Here is a 15,917-nt window from a genome sequence, read left to right on the forward strand (position 1 = left end):
ATCACATTTACCTTTTGAAGATTTCCTGGCTTCATGTTGGGGAAGGAGGATTTTGCTTTATTGCGGTTTGCGCAGCACTGCAGAAGGTTTCTGCAGTACTGTGCAAACCACATTAAAGCAAAATGCAGTACTCAGAAGCTTCTGCAATCCTGTACAGATCTCATTAAGGCAACAAAATGGAGCACCTTTTTTCTGGGCCACACAGCTGCCATTTTGTGGGTGGGACAAAATAATGTATGTTTCTAGAATTGTGCCGTGTAGCCTTGCAATAAAGCAATCTATTCTAGCACTCTTGAAGAGCACTCAGAACTCTTCAAAAGGGAGGAGAAGGGTGTATGGCCTGAAGGGATGGGAATCAGGCCTAAAGCCTGGGGGACCTGGTAAGAGTCCCATCCCATGTAGAGATCCAAGGGGCAGGAAACAGCACAGATGGGATGGGAGACGTCTTGGGAGGACCATTGCACTGGGCCTGGGCCTATACTAGGCCTCCAAGGGCCTCCCCCACCCCTGATGTACCGCAAGCTCTGCATAACGACCTGCAAGTTCACTTAACAGTTAATTGGGGAATGTAGGATGTTGGGGTTGTTAAGTGAGATGCTTCATTACAATTGTATCATGAGGACTACCCAGTGGTGAAATGTAAAATTTGTTACTACCGGTTCTGTGGGCATGGCTTGGTGGTGGTGGTAGGTAATGTGACTGAGTGGGCATGGCCAACTTTTTTTTTTACTTTTAAAACCATTTTTCCTACCAAAAGGTTGTAAAAAAAATGCTTTTAAAAACCTCTGACGATCCCAGCTGAGCCGCATGATCATCAGAGGTTTGTTTTTTTTTTACTTTTAAAAGCATTTTTTCGGCCGAAGAGATTGTAGAAAAAATGCTTTTAAAAATAAAAAAAAAGCCTCTGATGATCGTTTAGCTCAGATTGGCATGGGGTGGGGGCAGGGATATTTGCTACCGGTTCTCTAAACCACCCGCCACCCTCGCTACCCGATCGGGCGTTCCGGTCCGAACCGGGAGCATTTCACCCCTGGGACTACTTGTACTAAACACATCATCTGAACTTTGACATCAGTGCAAGGCAGAAAACTTGTGTTTATCACTGCTTGGCTATTGAAAGAGGTATGGATTATTTCTATGGAAATAAACCTCTTTGTTGCTTACCTGCAGTAAATGTCTCACCAAGAACTTGTAATTCCTTTTTTAATTTTTTTTTTTTTTTACTTTTAGCCAGAAATACAAAGAGGTTTTCAGATAAATGGCCTATATACCAGATGTTAATATCTAATCTAGTCACATATTTTACAAAGACTCTTGAGCACTTGTTTTCGTATTTGGAAGTATTTATCCTGAAGCTACATACTTAAATTTTTTCCGCAAAGTTTTTGCAAATTTTGAGCATTTGCAATTGACCTCTGAAGTTCACCACTGGTGAATCTGCCCCAGTATCTATAATGATTGTAGCTCTCTCTCTTGAACCTTTATCATGTTTATCTGCAGCTCTGCTAATCATAACCACATGATGGCTCTGCTTCAACAGCTGCTATACAATGAAGCATTGTCCCTCTCTTGGCGTGATATAATTGTGCCAGTGGTCTGCCAGGTGGTTCAGACCGTTCGACCTGATGTCAAGAACAGAGATGATGACATGGACATTCGCCAGTTCGTCCACATCAAAAAAGTGAGTCTCTCTTGTGTTTAGAACTGATAAAGGAGAAAAGAAGAGGGACCTACTTTGAAAAGATGTCCTTTATTAATATTACTGGTGCTGCCCGATTTGTGACACATTAATCCAACTATACTCCTACTACTAGGGATTTGCCTACATTTCTGTTTTTCACTGTCCAGTCATGTAAAACACGACAGGGTAAAGCATCAGGCTGGCTAGTTAATTAACTGTATTTGAGAAATGGATCATATTCATCCTACCTTAAATCTGTATTTTACTCTGACATAATTTTTAATGTGCCATTTTATGTATTTAACTTTATTGTAAAAATAAATTTTCTTTTTCTCTTCTCCCAACTATCAACATAATTGTGTTGTCTGCGGCTTCATTGCTAAGGAAGCTGCCACCCACAACTCCCATTTTCACCAGCCAATATGGATAGGAGAACTAGGGCTAGTTTGTTTCCTAATTTAAGTTGGAAATTAGAAAATACAAACAGAACATAATGTTTTATTATAATTTTGCAGATTCCAGGTGGAAAAAAATTTGACTCCGTAGTGGTGAATGGCTTTGTATGCACCAAGAACATAGCACATAAAAAGGTATTGGGGAACCGTTTTTATGTAATATGGGGGGGAAATAGAACAGTGACATTATGAATGTTTTATGCAATTCTTAATGACACAGCATCTTTTTGCTCTTGATGTTATTACACTTCACCATAGTTCTGTAAAAAAATATCCGCTCTTTTCCTTTGAATTTTTGGATATGATGAAATGTCACCTAGAGCCTGAAGCAGCAAAGGCATCTCTAAACAATGCGGCCGTCATCTCTATGCTTGGCAGTTGGGTTAGTGGAATGCAGCATTTGATTTCTGCAATATATGACAGCCGTTTTTTTCTATAGAACATTTATCCATGTGTCAGGCTTGCCTCCATTAAAAGCTCAAGAAAGAAAAACCCCAATTCCATGTTTATAGAGAAAGGTACTTTTACTGAGTATGAACTGAATGCAGCGAAAGAAAAGCTAAGTCTGAGGCAATAGGCGCGAAAATTACATATTGAAAACATCCCCCAAATCCCTCCCCCCACAGTCCCAAGGCAAATGTCCAATCCACATCTCCCCAAGGTGTTATGTGGGGTACTTCTTTAGGCGGCCCCATCTATCTGGTATGCTGGAACAGTTGATCTTGGCAGTTATCAGTTTTCTGCAGCTGCTAAAAAGCGAGAATTTTCCTCCCTTTTTCGAGACATCTCCACCAGCTCACTTTCCCCCCTCCCAAATACCATCAATACCTCCCCCCTCCCATTACAATGGCAGCCGAAAGCAAGCAAGCAGCATGAGGCTGACACCATGAGTCTGAAGAATTGCAGAGATGCTTTTTGATGTATTTTTGATAAGCATCAATCTTCCTTTTAATGAGTTGTGATTATCCTGTGCTTTGTGGTTGGTGAAATCATGAACTCTAATCACAGTAAGATACATCACTGCAGAGATCTGGATTTTGTTCCAGGCTTCTTTGTGACTACCTGGATGATTTTATGCTGCTTCTCTCAAAGTGATTTTGACAGGATGGCTCCTTTTGGGAAGATTCAATATTGTTGTATAAACTGTGACTTTGTGTATGTGACTGAGTGTTGGACTTAAGTTTTATAAACTTTTCTAGACTGATGAGGATCAATTATGTTTTTGGTGGAGATCTTGAGAAATTTACTTTCAATGGATTATGATGTGCTTGCAGAATCTCTGTAGGGAGAACTTATTTATGATGAAGGGGAGCCAACATTTGTAAGAATAGCAGAATAACAGAGAAGGAAGGGACCTTGGAGGTTTTCTAGTTCAACCCCCTTTTTAAATAGGAGACCATATATTATTCCGGACAAATGGCTGTCTAATCTGTTCTTTAAAATCTTCAGTGATGGAGCACCTAGCATTTCCTGAGGGAAGCCATTCCACTGATTAATTGTTCTCACTGTCAGGAAATTTCTCCTTAGTTCTAGATTGGATCTCTCCTTCATGAGTTTCCATCTGTTATGTTTTGACTTTGCCCTTAGGTGCTTTGAAGAATAGGTTGACCCCCACTTCTCTGTGACTGTCTCTCAAAGACTGCTATAGTGTGCACCTAGTCTTTCTTTTCATTAGACTAGATTTACCCAGTTCTTGCAATCATTCATTGTATGTTTTAGCCTCCAGTCCCATTACCATCTCTGTTGCTCTTCTATGCACTCTTTCTAGAGTCTCAACATTTTTGGGGATATTGTGACCAGTACTGGATGCAGTTCTTCTAGCGGTACTACCACTTCACTTGACCTTGATACTATTTTTCTGTAGATGCAGCTTAGAACTGCATTGGCTTTTTTGGCAGCAAAAGTGGCTGCAAATTTGATGAATTCATCTTCTATCCCTTCATCCAAATCGTTTATGAAAATGTTAAAGAGCATTAGGCCTAAGAGAGAGCCTTGGAGTACCCCATTGCATGCTTCCTTCCAGTAGATGTAATTCCATTAAAGACTGCATGTTGAGTGTGGTTGGTCAGCTAGTTATGAATCCATCTGGTGGTGATGCTGTCTATCCCACATTTTTCTATTTCGGAAGTTTCAAACTTTACCTGTGTGACACTGAGCTTCAGACTTGTTTTACCAACACTGCAATACAACCTTGCAGAGGAATGCATTTCATAATTTTTATCTAATTCCAGATGAATTCCTATATTAAAAACCCCAAAATCCTTCTGCTGAAGTGTTCCATTGAATATCTTTACCGAGAAGAAACAAAATTTACATGCATAGATCCCATTGTCCTCCAGGTGAGAATAGTTTTATTTTCCTTGTCCTATTTATTCAAGTTAACATTAAATCAAAGCCTAATGAATTAGTTTGTTTATGGATTTTTGAGGTTGGTTTTAGTAACATTTTCTCTAGCTGTTCTCAGGCTAATTGCTAAAGGTTTCTCTTTTAGAGACTTTTTGGCTGTGTGCAATAATATATTTAATATTTATTATATAATTATGAATACACGGTAATATTTTATAGCACATTATATTTGGGAATTTTACAGGAAATAAATGCTTCTGCCACCATTTTTCTTCATAGCAGATTTGATATGAAAAGCCAAGTGCTGTGCATTTTATGTTTCACATGTGCTTAGAAAATGTTCAGTAAATGATACTGATTTCAAGTATTCCAGCTCCTGCCTACCTAGCAGTTTGAAAGCATGCAAGCACAAGTAGATTAATAGGTACCACTTTGGTGGGAAAATAACAGTGTTCCATTCGCCTTTCGTGTATAGACCTGCTGGCCACATGACCATAGAAAATGTCTTTGGACAATGCTCGTTTCTTTGGCCAAGAAATGGAGATGAGCACTGTGTCCTACAGTTGGACACGACTAGACAGGGAAACCTTTACTAGTATTCAAGAGCTCTATTAAGTATTCTCAGAACAATTTTATACATGTTAACTCAGAAATACCTTATGGGGTTTGTTAAGTTTGAATGGGACAAGAGTTAACATATCAACTGTGTGCGCACATGCATGCGCACAGACACTTGATTTTAAAGTCTACATAAAGCTAGTCTTTGTAAACCTATTTATATAGGGGTAGCTATATTATACTATTTGGTCAGTTCCAAAAAATCCCGGACCTCCGGACCTTCCGTAAAGCCCTGAAGACGTTTTTATTTCATCAAGCCGGCCTAGCCTAAATGGTTTTTAATTGGGATTTTAAATTTTATGGATTTGGGGTTTTAAATTGGGTAGCCAGTGATTTAATTCTTTTAATTATCTTAACTTTTGCATTTGTATGTTTTTTAATTTTGGCTGTTCACCGCCCTGAGTCCCTTCTGGGAGAAGGGCGGTATACAAATTAAATAAATAAATAAATAAATAAAAAGGATAGGGGAAAAAAGTGAAGAACATTTCTCATAATTTTGAGATTACATGTGTGAGAATCTGTAAATATATTTTCAATTATTTAATTGTGAACCAAAAATGAAACATTTTTGAAGCATTTCAAAAGGACACATTCCTTTTAAGATTTTCTTCTCAATCTTAAAAGGAATGTGTCCTAGCATTTTGAATATAAAATGTTTTTAATGAGTGAACTGAAATTTTAGAAATTTATCTGATTTTTTTTAGTTTATGATTCAATTATATAATCTGTTTTATGCACAATTTAAATGATATGTAAATTATGATGGTACTTACATTTCTCATCTCTCCTATCCCTTGGGAATATCCCATTAAAAAAAAAGAAAAACTCTCAAGTTTTTCTAAGTTCAATCTTGAAGAACTCCAGAAATACTCTAGTAACCCTTTCTGATTGTGCAGTACTCAGTGTATTACTGCAAAGTTTTTTTTTATCATTTTAGGAAAGGGAGTTTTTAAAAAACTATGTTCAGCGAATAGTGGATGTCAGACCTACTTTAGTCTTGGTTGAAAAAACTGTGTCCCGTATTGCTCAGGACATGCTTCTGGAACATGGCATTAGTTTGGTCATTAATGTTAAGCCTGTAAGTACTAATATTTTAAATTATATTATGATTGTGTACTTCAAAGTGCTTCCACATTATTAAAAGCTCATACATCTTAAATATGGTAAAATGTATAGATAAATCATTCTTTTTGTGTGAATGCACATGTAAATAAATTTTTGTATACGGTATTTTTGATAAAAAGAATTGTAATGCTTTCATTTATTGGGCAGAAAACAACATTTGTATAAAAACGTATAAAAGTTCTAGAAAGAGATTGAACCAAGAAGTAAACATTAAGCCCCCTAAACTACCTTGTATTGTTCCTTTTGCAGTTCTATTTTCTTGCCATTCTGCCATTTTTTAATGCTTTAGTTCTTTATGACATTGACACAAAGCTAAGTGTTTTATGTGTTTGTATATCAAATTTATATAGCCCCCCCCCCCATTTCTCAAAAATCATATTCTTGTGATAACCCTTATTTTCATAAATAGATTTCTTGCTTTTGTCATTTTGGTATTTTTTCTATTTGTCTACAGTCTGAATTCAAATACACTTTATCTTTTTTCATCTGTAGTTGGAAGTTTGCATTAAGTTCTCTAGTTTCTCTAAATGTCTATCTTCTTGTCTTGTTTATGTTAGATATTTGTGGCCTTGTTTGATAGCTAATGTGTTCTTCATTTTCTTTTTTGTGATGTATTTTCTGGCTTCCTCTTTTACAATAATTTAACCTCTTCCCATAATTTTTCATGTTCGCTATCCGCTGGGTCTTTGAATCTCTTTCTAAGCTTAATTTTATATTTTCCTGGAATTTTATATCTCAATTGGATTGGATCATTTCTAGTCTTTTTTAGGCTTATGTTTAGAGCTGATGTCTATGTAGATTCTTAGTCATGCAGGTCATAGTTGTCCCAAAGATGCTTTTTCAAGACGCAACTGACTTCTTCAGCTTGGATGAGAAGCGAAACGTTTAAAAAACCAAGAAAATCCAGTTGCCTTTTGAAAAAGCACCTTTGGGATTATTAGAGCTAATGGTCTAATCCACAGTCAGGACCCAGCAGTATTTGGCAATTCAGCAATGCCTAAAGACTTTTGGCAAAGGACGTTTATACAGGGCTGTAAAATGGTTATGCCAATAAAAATACTGAAGGAGACTTTTGAAAAATGGAATCAGAAAATAATACAGGTAGTCTTCAACTTATGACTATTCATTCAGCAACTGTTCAAAATTAATATGGCTCTGAATGAAGAGAATTACAACCTCTGCCCAAAGTTATGGCTGTTGCAATGCCCCTGTGGTCACATGATCAAAATTTGGGTGCTTGGCATATAAACCACTTTATGTTCTTAGTAGGAAATGTGGGATATAAATCTGATGAAGAAGAAAAGACATAAGAAGCCAAAAGCAGTCTTTATCTTATTAATGTTTTGCAGCATGTTCTGGATCGAGTAAGTCGGATGACCCAGGGAGATGTATTGATGTCCATGGATCAGTTGTTAACCAAACCACACCTTGGGACCTGCCATAAATTTTATATTCAGGTGTTCCAGTTACCTAATGGTGAGAAGCCAAGAAATTCTGTTATACTCTTATGCCTGTCTGTCTGTCTGTCTGTCTGTCTAGACTAATGTGAAGATAAAATAAATATTGTATGATTGATTGACAATGTTATATGATAAATTCCAACATTGGAATTTATGCAGTGCTTTTCTTATATTTCATGTTATTTTCACAGTTTAAAAGTGTTTGTTCAATCTATAAGTAAAGCTCTGGAACTTGATGGATTGAAAGATATAATGGAAATCAATTGAATTTCTGATTTGACTGTGTTTTGAATACATTTTGAATCATTAATAACTTTGACAAACATATACAAATCAGCCAAAGCACCACCCTATGTAGAGAGAATAAGTGTCATTATGTAGTAAGCATCATTCTCTTCTCTTTCAGAGCAAACCAAAACTCTGATGTTTTTTGAAGGTTGCCCTCAACACCTGGGCTGCACTGTCAAGCTGTGTGGTGCAGGAGAGTATGAATTGGCTCGAGTGAAGGAGATCCTTATTTTTATGATCTGTGTGGCTTATCATTCCCAGTTGGAGATCTCCTTCCTTATGGACGAGTTTGCCATGCCTCCTCAGTTGAGCAAAAATGGTTCCTTCCAGAGTCTGATGGAAGAACACGGGGAAGAAGATGGGCAGCAAGATCTCCTGAACAGAGAATTTGACACAGCAGGAAAAGAGGCTGATGTAGCCTCAGATAAGCTGCCTGTTATATCTGAATCTATGTCTCTAGATGAGATAGGCTCCCATGAAGAATGGACTTTGACAGAAGACGATGACCAGATCAATGGTGATTTACAAGAAGCTGCTCCCCAGAAGCAGCAAGCATATCCTCTGGTCGATTCGTTATACAGAACAAAAATAATTTCTGAGGCCCTTTTACCTCTTGACTTGACTGAACAACAACTAGGAATCTTAGATACTGAACAGCTGGAAACTCTAGGGGTAATTAATGACTACCAGGAACCTAAAAGTCAGGCCAGGGAGTTTAGAGATCCTTTGCAAGATGACACTGGGTTGTATATCACAGAGGAAGTGACTTCCTCTGAAGATCGCCTCAAAACTTTTTCTTTAGCATTTAAACAAGAACTGAAGGATGTTATTCTCGGTATTTCCCCAGTAATCTCATTCCGTGAGCCATTTCTGTTAACAGAGAGAGGCATGAGATGTCCCACAAGAGAATATTTCTCAGAGCAAGTTTTTTTTTCTCCTCTGCTCAACAAGGAGTACAAAGAACTAGATATCAGAAGGAAGAAACAGTTGTTAAGGGATCTCTCTGGACTACAAGGAATGAATGGAAGTATCCAGGCCAAGCCTACCCAGATTCTACCTTCCCATGAACTTGTTAGCACCAGAATCTCTGAGCCTCTAAATAGTAGCTCAAACCTGGCCAGAATGGTCGCTGACTTCCGAGCCAGAGGAGGAAGGATTGTGCAGAAAAACACAGACCCATTTGTTCAATCTAAAGAAGCATCGGCTGTGAAATTAGGAGTCAGGAGTGAAGATGATGAAAAAATGTTCATTCAGAGTGAATCTCTATGGTCTCAAAAAGTGAGTGAATATTTTAAATAGTTTGGTGGATTCCAGAAACCTAAGAAATAATCTTTTCTAAATATCTTCCAACAAAGTATTATTTTCAGGAATGTTTGAAATTAAATTCTACTCTTGCCCAACCCTCTACGTAATGTTTTAATCTTGGTTTGGTAAGAGTTAGGATTAGAGTGTATCGTAGCAAAAGCTATGAGAAACAGTACAGGTAATCCTCAGGTTATGACAATTGGGATGAGAACTTCCATTACTAAGCAGTATGATTATGAAGCATAAGCACATTAGCTTAAGAGTGTGGTGGGGTGCACAGGTGCCGCAAGTAGGTTATTGGGCACCATGGTGGGCACTAGGGAGCACAGGTGAGCTGGTAGCAGATATGGGTTGGCAGGGGTGCTATGAACTACGAGATCCTTGGAATCTCGTATTCTAGTAGGACTCCTTGGGAAAAAAAGGTGATAGGAGATGACCTACAGGAGTGATTTGTGACCTTCCCTGCAGGCATCCCCATTAACTTTGCTTATGGGAAGCCAGCACAGAACATCACAAGTAGCAATCACATGACCATGGGGATATTGTGATGGTTGCAATTATGTGGATTGGTCATAAGTTCCCTTCATTCAGCGCCATCATAATTTTGGATAGCTGCTGAACAAATGGTTGTAACTCATAGATTATCTGTAATGATAATCTCAGAATGCCTTTTGCTCCTTGAAAAAGTATAAGGCACCTATATACACCAAACCGAACAAAGATGCTGAAGAGGCATTTGGCTGAATGGGAAAGTATTTCAAGAGAAAAATATAGTATGTATCAGGGTGGATAAAAATCAATGATTTTTTTAAAAAAATCAAAAAAATCGGATTTTTTTGATTTAAATCGGATTTTTTTGATTTAAATCAGAATTTTTTAATTTTTATTGAATTTATTTTAATAAAAAACTTTTGGGGTAAAAATCTATCGTAAGATAGTTTTCTATTTAAGATACATAAATAATTTAGTTTATTCAGCATGAAATGGAGCTTAGTTATGTAGCACAAGACTATATTCTGCAACACTGGGACTATCGGTGAGTCAACAGCGGGTCAAAGGAGTAGCAGAGATGACAGTTGCTCTTTAAAAATTATGATTTAAATCGAGTTGATTTAAATCAAGTCTTTTTACTAGTGATTTAAATCGACTCGATTTAAATCAAATCCACCCTGGTATGTATATTTTTACATATATGATACTGTAGTATGTTTTGATACTGTTTTCTGTAGAACTCCAAGAACATCTCTGGAGCTAGTCACTCAGTGAACTGATGTGGCTTTTTTATTCCATACCAGACTGGCTTGTACTTCAAAGATGTTGAAATTTTGCTCAGTTGAAAAATAGCAAAGCATTTTGGCGGTCCCTTTACAGTTTCTAAAAATAAACCTTGAATGATGGATCCCTATGTTCCTCATATTAGATAAAGAAAGAGTTTAAATTGAAAAAAAAAGTGTAATGTGCATGGCAAGGGGTTGATTCCTGCAAAAGAAATGGAGAGAGACATGAAGCAAAGATTTCACATACATTTATTACACGAGGTTACACGAGGCTGGCTCCAGGGTGTTATCAACGCTTCGTTGAGTGAGGGTTACTTCCCCACCGCCTTGAAAGAGGCGGTGGTGAGGCCTCTCCTCAAGAAGCCGTCCCTGGATCCGGCAATATTGGCCAACTATCGTCCTGTCTCCAACCTTCGCTTTATGGCGAAGGTTGTTGAGAGTGTGGTCGCACGACAGTTTCCGCAATTCCTGGAGGAAACATCTTATCTAGATCCGTTCCAGTCGGGTTTCAGGTCTGGGCACAGCACAGAAACGGCATTGGTCGCGTTGGTTGATGATCTCTGGAGGGCTCGGGACAGGGGTTGTTCCTCTGTTCTGGTCCTGTTAGACCTCTCAGCGGCTTTTGATACCATCGACCATGGTATCATGCTGCACCGGCTGGAAGAGTTGGGGGTGGGAGGCACCGTGTTGCGGTGGTTCTCCTCCTTTCTCTCCGACCGGTCGCAGTTTGTGTTGGCAGGGGGGCAGAGGTCGACCTCGAGGCCTCTCATTTGTGGAGTGCTGCAGGGATCGGTCCTCTCGCCCCTTCTGTTCAACATTTATGTGAAGCCGCTGGGTGAGATCATCCGTGGCTTTGGGGTGAGATACCACCAGTACGCTGATGACACCCAGCTGTACATCTCCACCCCAGGCCACCCCAACGATGCCCTTGAAGTGATGTCCCAGTGCCTGGAGGCTGTACGGGTCTGGATGGGGAGGAACAGGCTCAAGCTCAACCCTTCCAAGACTGAGTGGCTGTGGCTCCCGGCATCCCGATATAGTCAGTTGACTCCATCACTGACTATTGGGGGCGAGTCATTGGCCTCCACAGAGAGGGCTCGCAATCTGGGAGTCCTCCTGGATATGCAGCTGTCCTTGGAGGAACATCTGACGGCTGTAACCAGGGGGACCTTTTGTCAGGTTCGCCTGATTCGCCAGTTGCGGCCCTTTCTTGATCGGGATTCCCTGTGCACAGTCACTCACGCCCTCGTCACCTCTCGCCTTGACTATTGCAACGCTCTCTACATGGGGCTCCCCTTGAGGAGCACCCGGAGGCTCCAGCTGGTCCAGAACGCAGCAGCGCGGGTAGTGACGGGAGCAGCATGGCGCTCCCATGTAACACCGCTCCTGCGCGAGCTGCATTGGCTCCCAGTTGTCTTCCGGGTGCGCTTCAAGGTGTTGGTTATCACCTTTAAAGCGCTCCATGGCATAGGGCCTAGCTATCTTCGAGACCGCCTGCTGCTACCAACGACCTCCCATCGACCCGTGCGCTCCCACAGAGAGGGCCTCCTCGGGGTGCCATCAGCCAAACAATGTAGGCTGGTGACCCCCAGGGGGAGAGCCTTCTCTGTGGGGGCACCTACCCTCTGGAATCAGCTCCCCCCAGAGATAAGGAGAATCCAAGACCTCAGTGCCTTCCGTCGCGCCCTTAAAACCCATTTATTTAAACAAGCCGGGCTGGCTTAAGATGAAATTTTTAACTGTTTTTAAATGTTTTAAACGTTTTTAATTGGTAAATGAGTTTTAATTGGGCCAAATTTATATATCTTTTAATTGTTTTTAATATTTGTTCTGCATGTTTTTTTAATCTGGCTGTACACCGCCCTGAGTCCTCAGGGAGAAGGGCGGTATAGAAATCCAATATAAAAAAAAAAAAAAAAAAAAAAATTTAGGAATGGAATTGTATAATTCAGATATCTTAAAAGTTTATCACGTTTGACATAGCATTATTCCAAATTCTATGCATACATTTCTGTTATCTGTAAATATTTAGTTTGCATAAAGTCAAATTAAAATATGTTCACATTATAGTTATAAATGTAAATAAATAAATAAATGGTGCAGCTAAGTTTCATTTTCTTGTCTTGCACCTTTATTTAACTTTTTCTTACTTCTTTACTATGCTTGGTATACTATTGCTTACCTTGAAAAGCATGATGGATATGCATGTATGTAAATATTGATTATGATTTATGTGCCATCAGGTTGGTGTTGATTCTTAACAACCACATAGATAGACCTTCTGTACCCAATCTGGCTCTTCAGATCTTCCATTCAGTGTACTCATAAACATTATACTTGAGTCCATCCATTGCTAACATAATAACTGTTTTACATTTACATGTCTTCCCAGGTGGACTGTCTTAGCTGTACAAACCATCAGAGACTATGTGTTTTGTTCAGTAGTTCTTCAGCCCAGTCTGGCAATGCTCCAAGTGCCTGTGTTAGCCCATGGTATGAGACTAATTTTATTTACTTTAATTACTTAAATGTATGCCCTAAATACTTCTCTTCTATTTGATGGGGAAATAGAGAATATTCCTTAGAGGCTTGCCATTTACTGGTTTGTAAACATGCAGTTACTACTACTACAACTACTACTATGGTATTACTGCTACACAACACAAGGTTTTTATAATCCTGGGAGAGAGGGCTCTTCGAGACCCCACCTTCTTTTTTTTCATCCTATGCTTTTTTCCTTCCATGGTTTTTTGTCCATTGAATGGTCCATCAGTGGCCCAAGGAACAGGACTTCAGTGGATCCCAAAACACTGGGCAGAATTCAATTAAGAGGCATAAGAGAGCACTCTTTTCAAGAATTCCTCAACAACAGATACCCTCCAAGTGCAGCTGTGCCAGCACAAGATCCCTGATCAGAGTTGGCCAGTTATCCATGTTATTCTCTGGAAGAGTACCACACTTGCAGCACTAACGAGTGGGCAGTGGTTTTTGTATCAACATGTTTCCCTCCCATCTCAAGGACAGGAGGAAAGTCCATTGCCATCGCTGGATGGATGAGCTCAAATATACTTTCCAACCAATGTAGCAATGAATCAGATTAGCAAAGTTTTGCTCCTCCCGTTCGCCTCTCCCCACCCAATCTGATAAAGCACTTAATCTTCCCCAAAGGATCATATAACACTGAGGGTGGTGTTGCAAATTCAGTGCATCTCATTAAAATCAAAACTTGAATGGCATTTTAAAAATTGGGAAAGATAAGACTCAAAAATTTTAAATTCTTTCTAGGATACAGACATATTTTTGAGTTACTTAAAATATAGATTAGCATTTTGTTGAACTCACACCTTGCAGTATCTGGCATTCTTTTATCTATTTATTTTATTTATTTATTAACTGCTTAGATCCTTATGGACCCTAGGCAGTTTGTGTTGAATGAATGGTGGACCATGCAGTATGCAGTATAACATGCAGTTGTAATGATGCACTTTGTTGCTTCTATCTTCCAAATCATAAAATATGCAGCAGCAGCTGTGTTTGTCTGCAGCATATTGATGGAATAGCTGAATTTATATTTTGCTGTAATCTCACAACTCTTGACTATTTATTTTGGTTTTTTTTCATTTTGTTGGGTTTACATTGCAAAGAAGCAAGAGAGCAGCAGTAATTGTTTAAGACTAAGAGAGTAATGTTGATAATGAATTAGAAATCAGTTAAATTCTGTAGAGTCATATATTTTTTCTTTGACATTTGGAAAAACAATAAAGGCCTCTTGCATGCAGGAAATGTCCAATAACTCCAATTATTTTAAAGGTAACTGTCTTGGTTTCTGTTTTTTTAGGATGGTAGTAATGGAGTTCTATGGGAAGAATGATCTCACTTTAGGAGTATTTCTAGAAAGATATTGTTTCAGGTAAGAATATTTGATTTTAAATTATCATGAAAATAGGCTCAGTATATTTAGGGGATTGTTTCATAGCATTCTATGAAAGCATTTCATTCACATTCTATGAAGGTTTAAGCCATGGTATATTTGTGATGAAGTAGCGCAGTTCATGTTGATGTAGTAGTGATATTTACTGGAGTGTTTTTTATTTAATTTGCTTCATCAATCTGGATTTTTATTAGAATGATAAATATTTATTTTATTTATTTATTTATTGTCAAATTTATATGCTGCCCTTCTCCCGAGAGACTTGGGGCAGCTCACAGACTAAGATAACCCAACAATAAATAAAATTAAAATGTTAAAATCCGATTTAAAAACCCCAAATCCCTCAAATTAAAATGCACGGCAGATCAGGGAATTTGCTGAATTTGTCTTTAGGTCGGCGCGGAAGGTGCGGAAGTCGGAGGCTGTCCGGAGCCCAGTGGGTAAACCATTCCAGAGGGTCGGTGCGACCACAGAGAACGCCTTCATCCTGGGGGTCGCCAGCCGACACTGTCTGGCCGATGGCACCCGGAGGAAGGCAGTCCTATGTGAGCGCACTGGGTGGTGGGAGGCCGGTAGGAGGTAGTCCTGCAAGTACCCTGGGCCCATGCCATGAAGGGCTTTATAGGTGAGCACCAGCACCTTGAAGCAGATCCGGAGGACCACCGGCAACCAGTGCAGCTCGCACAACAATGGTGTTATATGGGAGTAACGGGAAGCACCCGTAACTACCCGCGTGGCCGCATTCTGGACCAGTTGGAGCCTCCGGGTGCACCCCAAGCGCAGCCCCATGTAGAGGGCATTGCAGTAATCCAGCCGAAAAATAATGAGAGCGTGAGTGACCGTACGGAGGGCATCCCTGTCCTATGACTATTTTATCATGTTCCTAGTAAAAGAAAGAAATAAGAGAGAAAGAAATACTGTTTATTGAGTCAATGACCAGCAAAATTTAAAAATATACAGTAAAAAAATAAAATAAAATGATGAGATAAAATACTAAGAAAACATAGATTCTGTATAATAAAAATGTCACATATGTTACCATAATAGCACCTGTGCAAGTGTAAATCTAAAGTAGTATAGTCTGTGACTCACCTAATATCAGTTAAAGCAAATAGCATTTCTCAGAGTCAGGTGTAACCTATTACCATCTGCATTGTTGCAAGGGATATATTTTGCAAAATTTCATTAACTGAGCATAGCTGCCCACGGATCAAAACTATTTCACATGTATTATTACAGTTATTAAGCAAATCCATTGTTTGCTATGAGCTGTTTTTTTCTCAGAAACTGGAAGTAAATGCAGCTTTCGGGGGGTGGGGAGAATGTAAATTGTGGTCACATGACTGTAAGATACTGCAAACCGCCATAAATGCAGACTGGTTGCTGAGTGCCCAAAATGCAGTCCTGTGACTGCAAAGGGGGACTGGACAT

At 39.2% G+C, this 15,917-nt stretch overlaps 1 protein-coding gene across 9 annotated transcripts in view; it reads left to right on the forward strand.

Moving 5' to 3' along the window:
- Positions 1–15,917, forward strand: part of PIKFYVE (phosphoinositide kinase, FYVE-type zinc finger containing) — a 91,279-nt gene that overhangs the window by 44,523 nt on the left and 30,839 nt on the right. For all 9 annotated transcript variants that reach the window (XM_034431858.2, XM_087882149.1, XM_034431897.3 and 6 more), the window contains 8 exons: positions 1,501–1,681; positions 2,197–2,271; positions 4,368–4,475; positions 6,038–6,178; positions 7,575–7,701; positions 8,092–9,251; positions 12,948–13,048; positions 14,394–14,465. In XM_034431858.2, the coding sequence (XP_034287749.2) occupies positions 1,501–1,681; positions 2,197–2,271; positions 4,368–4,475; positions 6,038–6,178; positions 7,575–7,701; positions 8,092–9,251; positions 12,948–13,048; positions 14,394–14,465 (1,965 nt within the window). The remainder of the gene's footprint in view (positions 1–1,500; positions 1,682–2,196; positions 2,272–4,367; positions 4,476–6,037; positions 6,179–7,574; positions 7,702–8,091; positions 9,252–12,947; positions 13,049–14,393; positions 14,466–15,917) is intronic.

This window comes from Pantherophis guttatus, chromosome 1, assembly GCF_059756535.1.
Source record: "Pantherophis guttatus breed Tessera chromosome 1, ASM5975653v1, whole genome shotgun sequence".
Lineage (NCBI taxonomy): Eukaryota > Metazoa > Chordata > Lepidosauria > Squamata > Colubridae > Pantherophis > Pantherophis guttatus.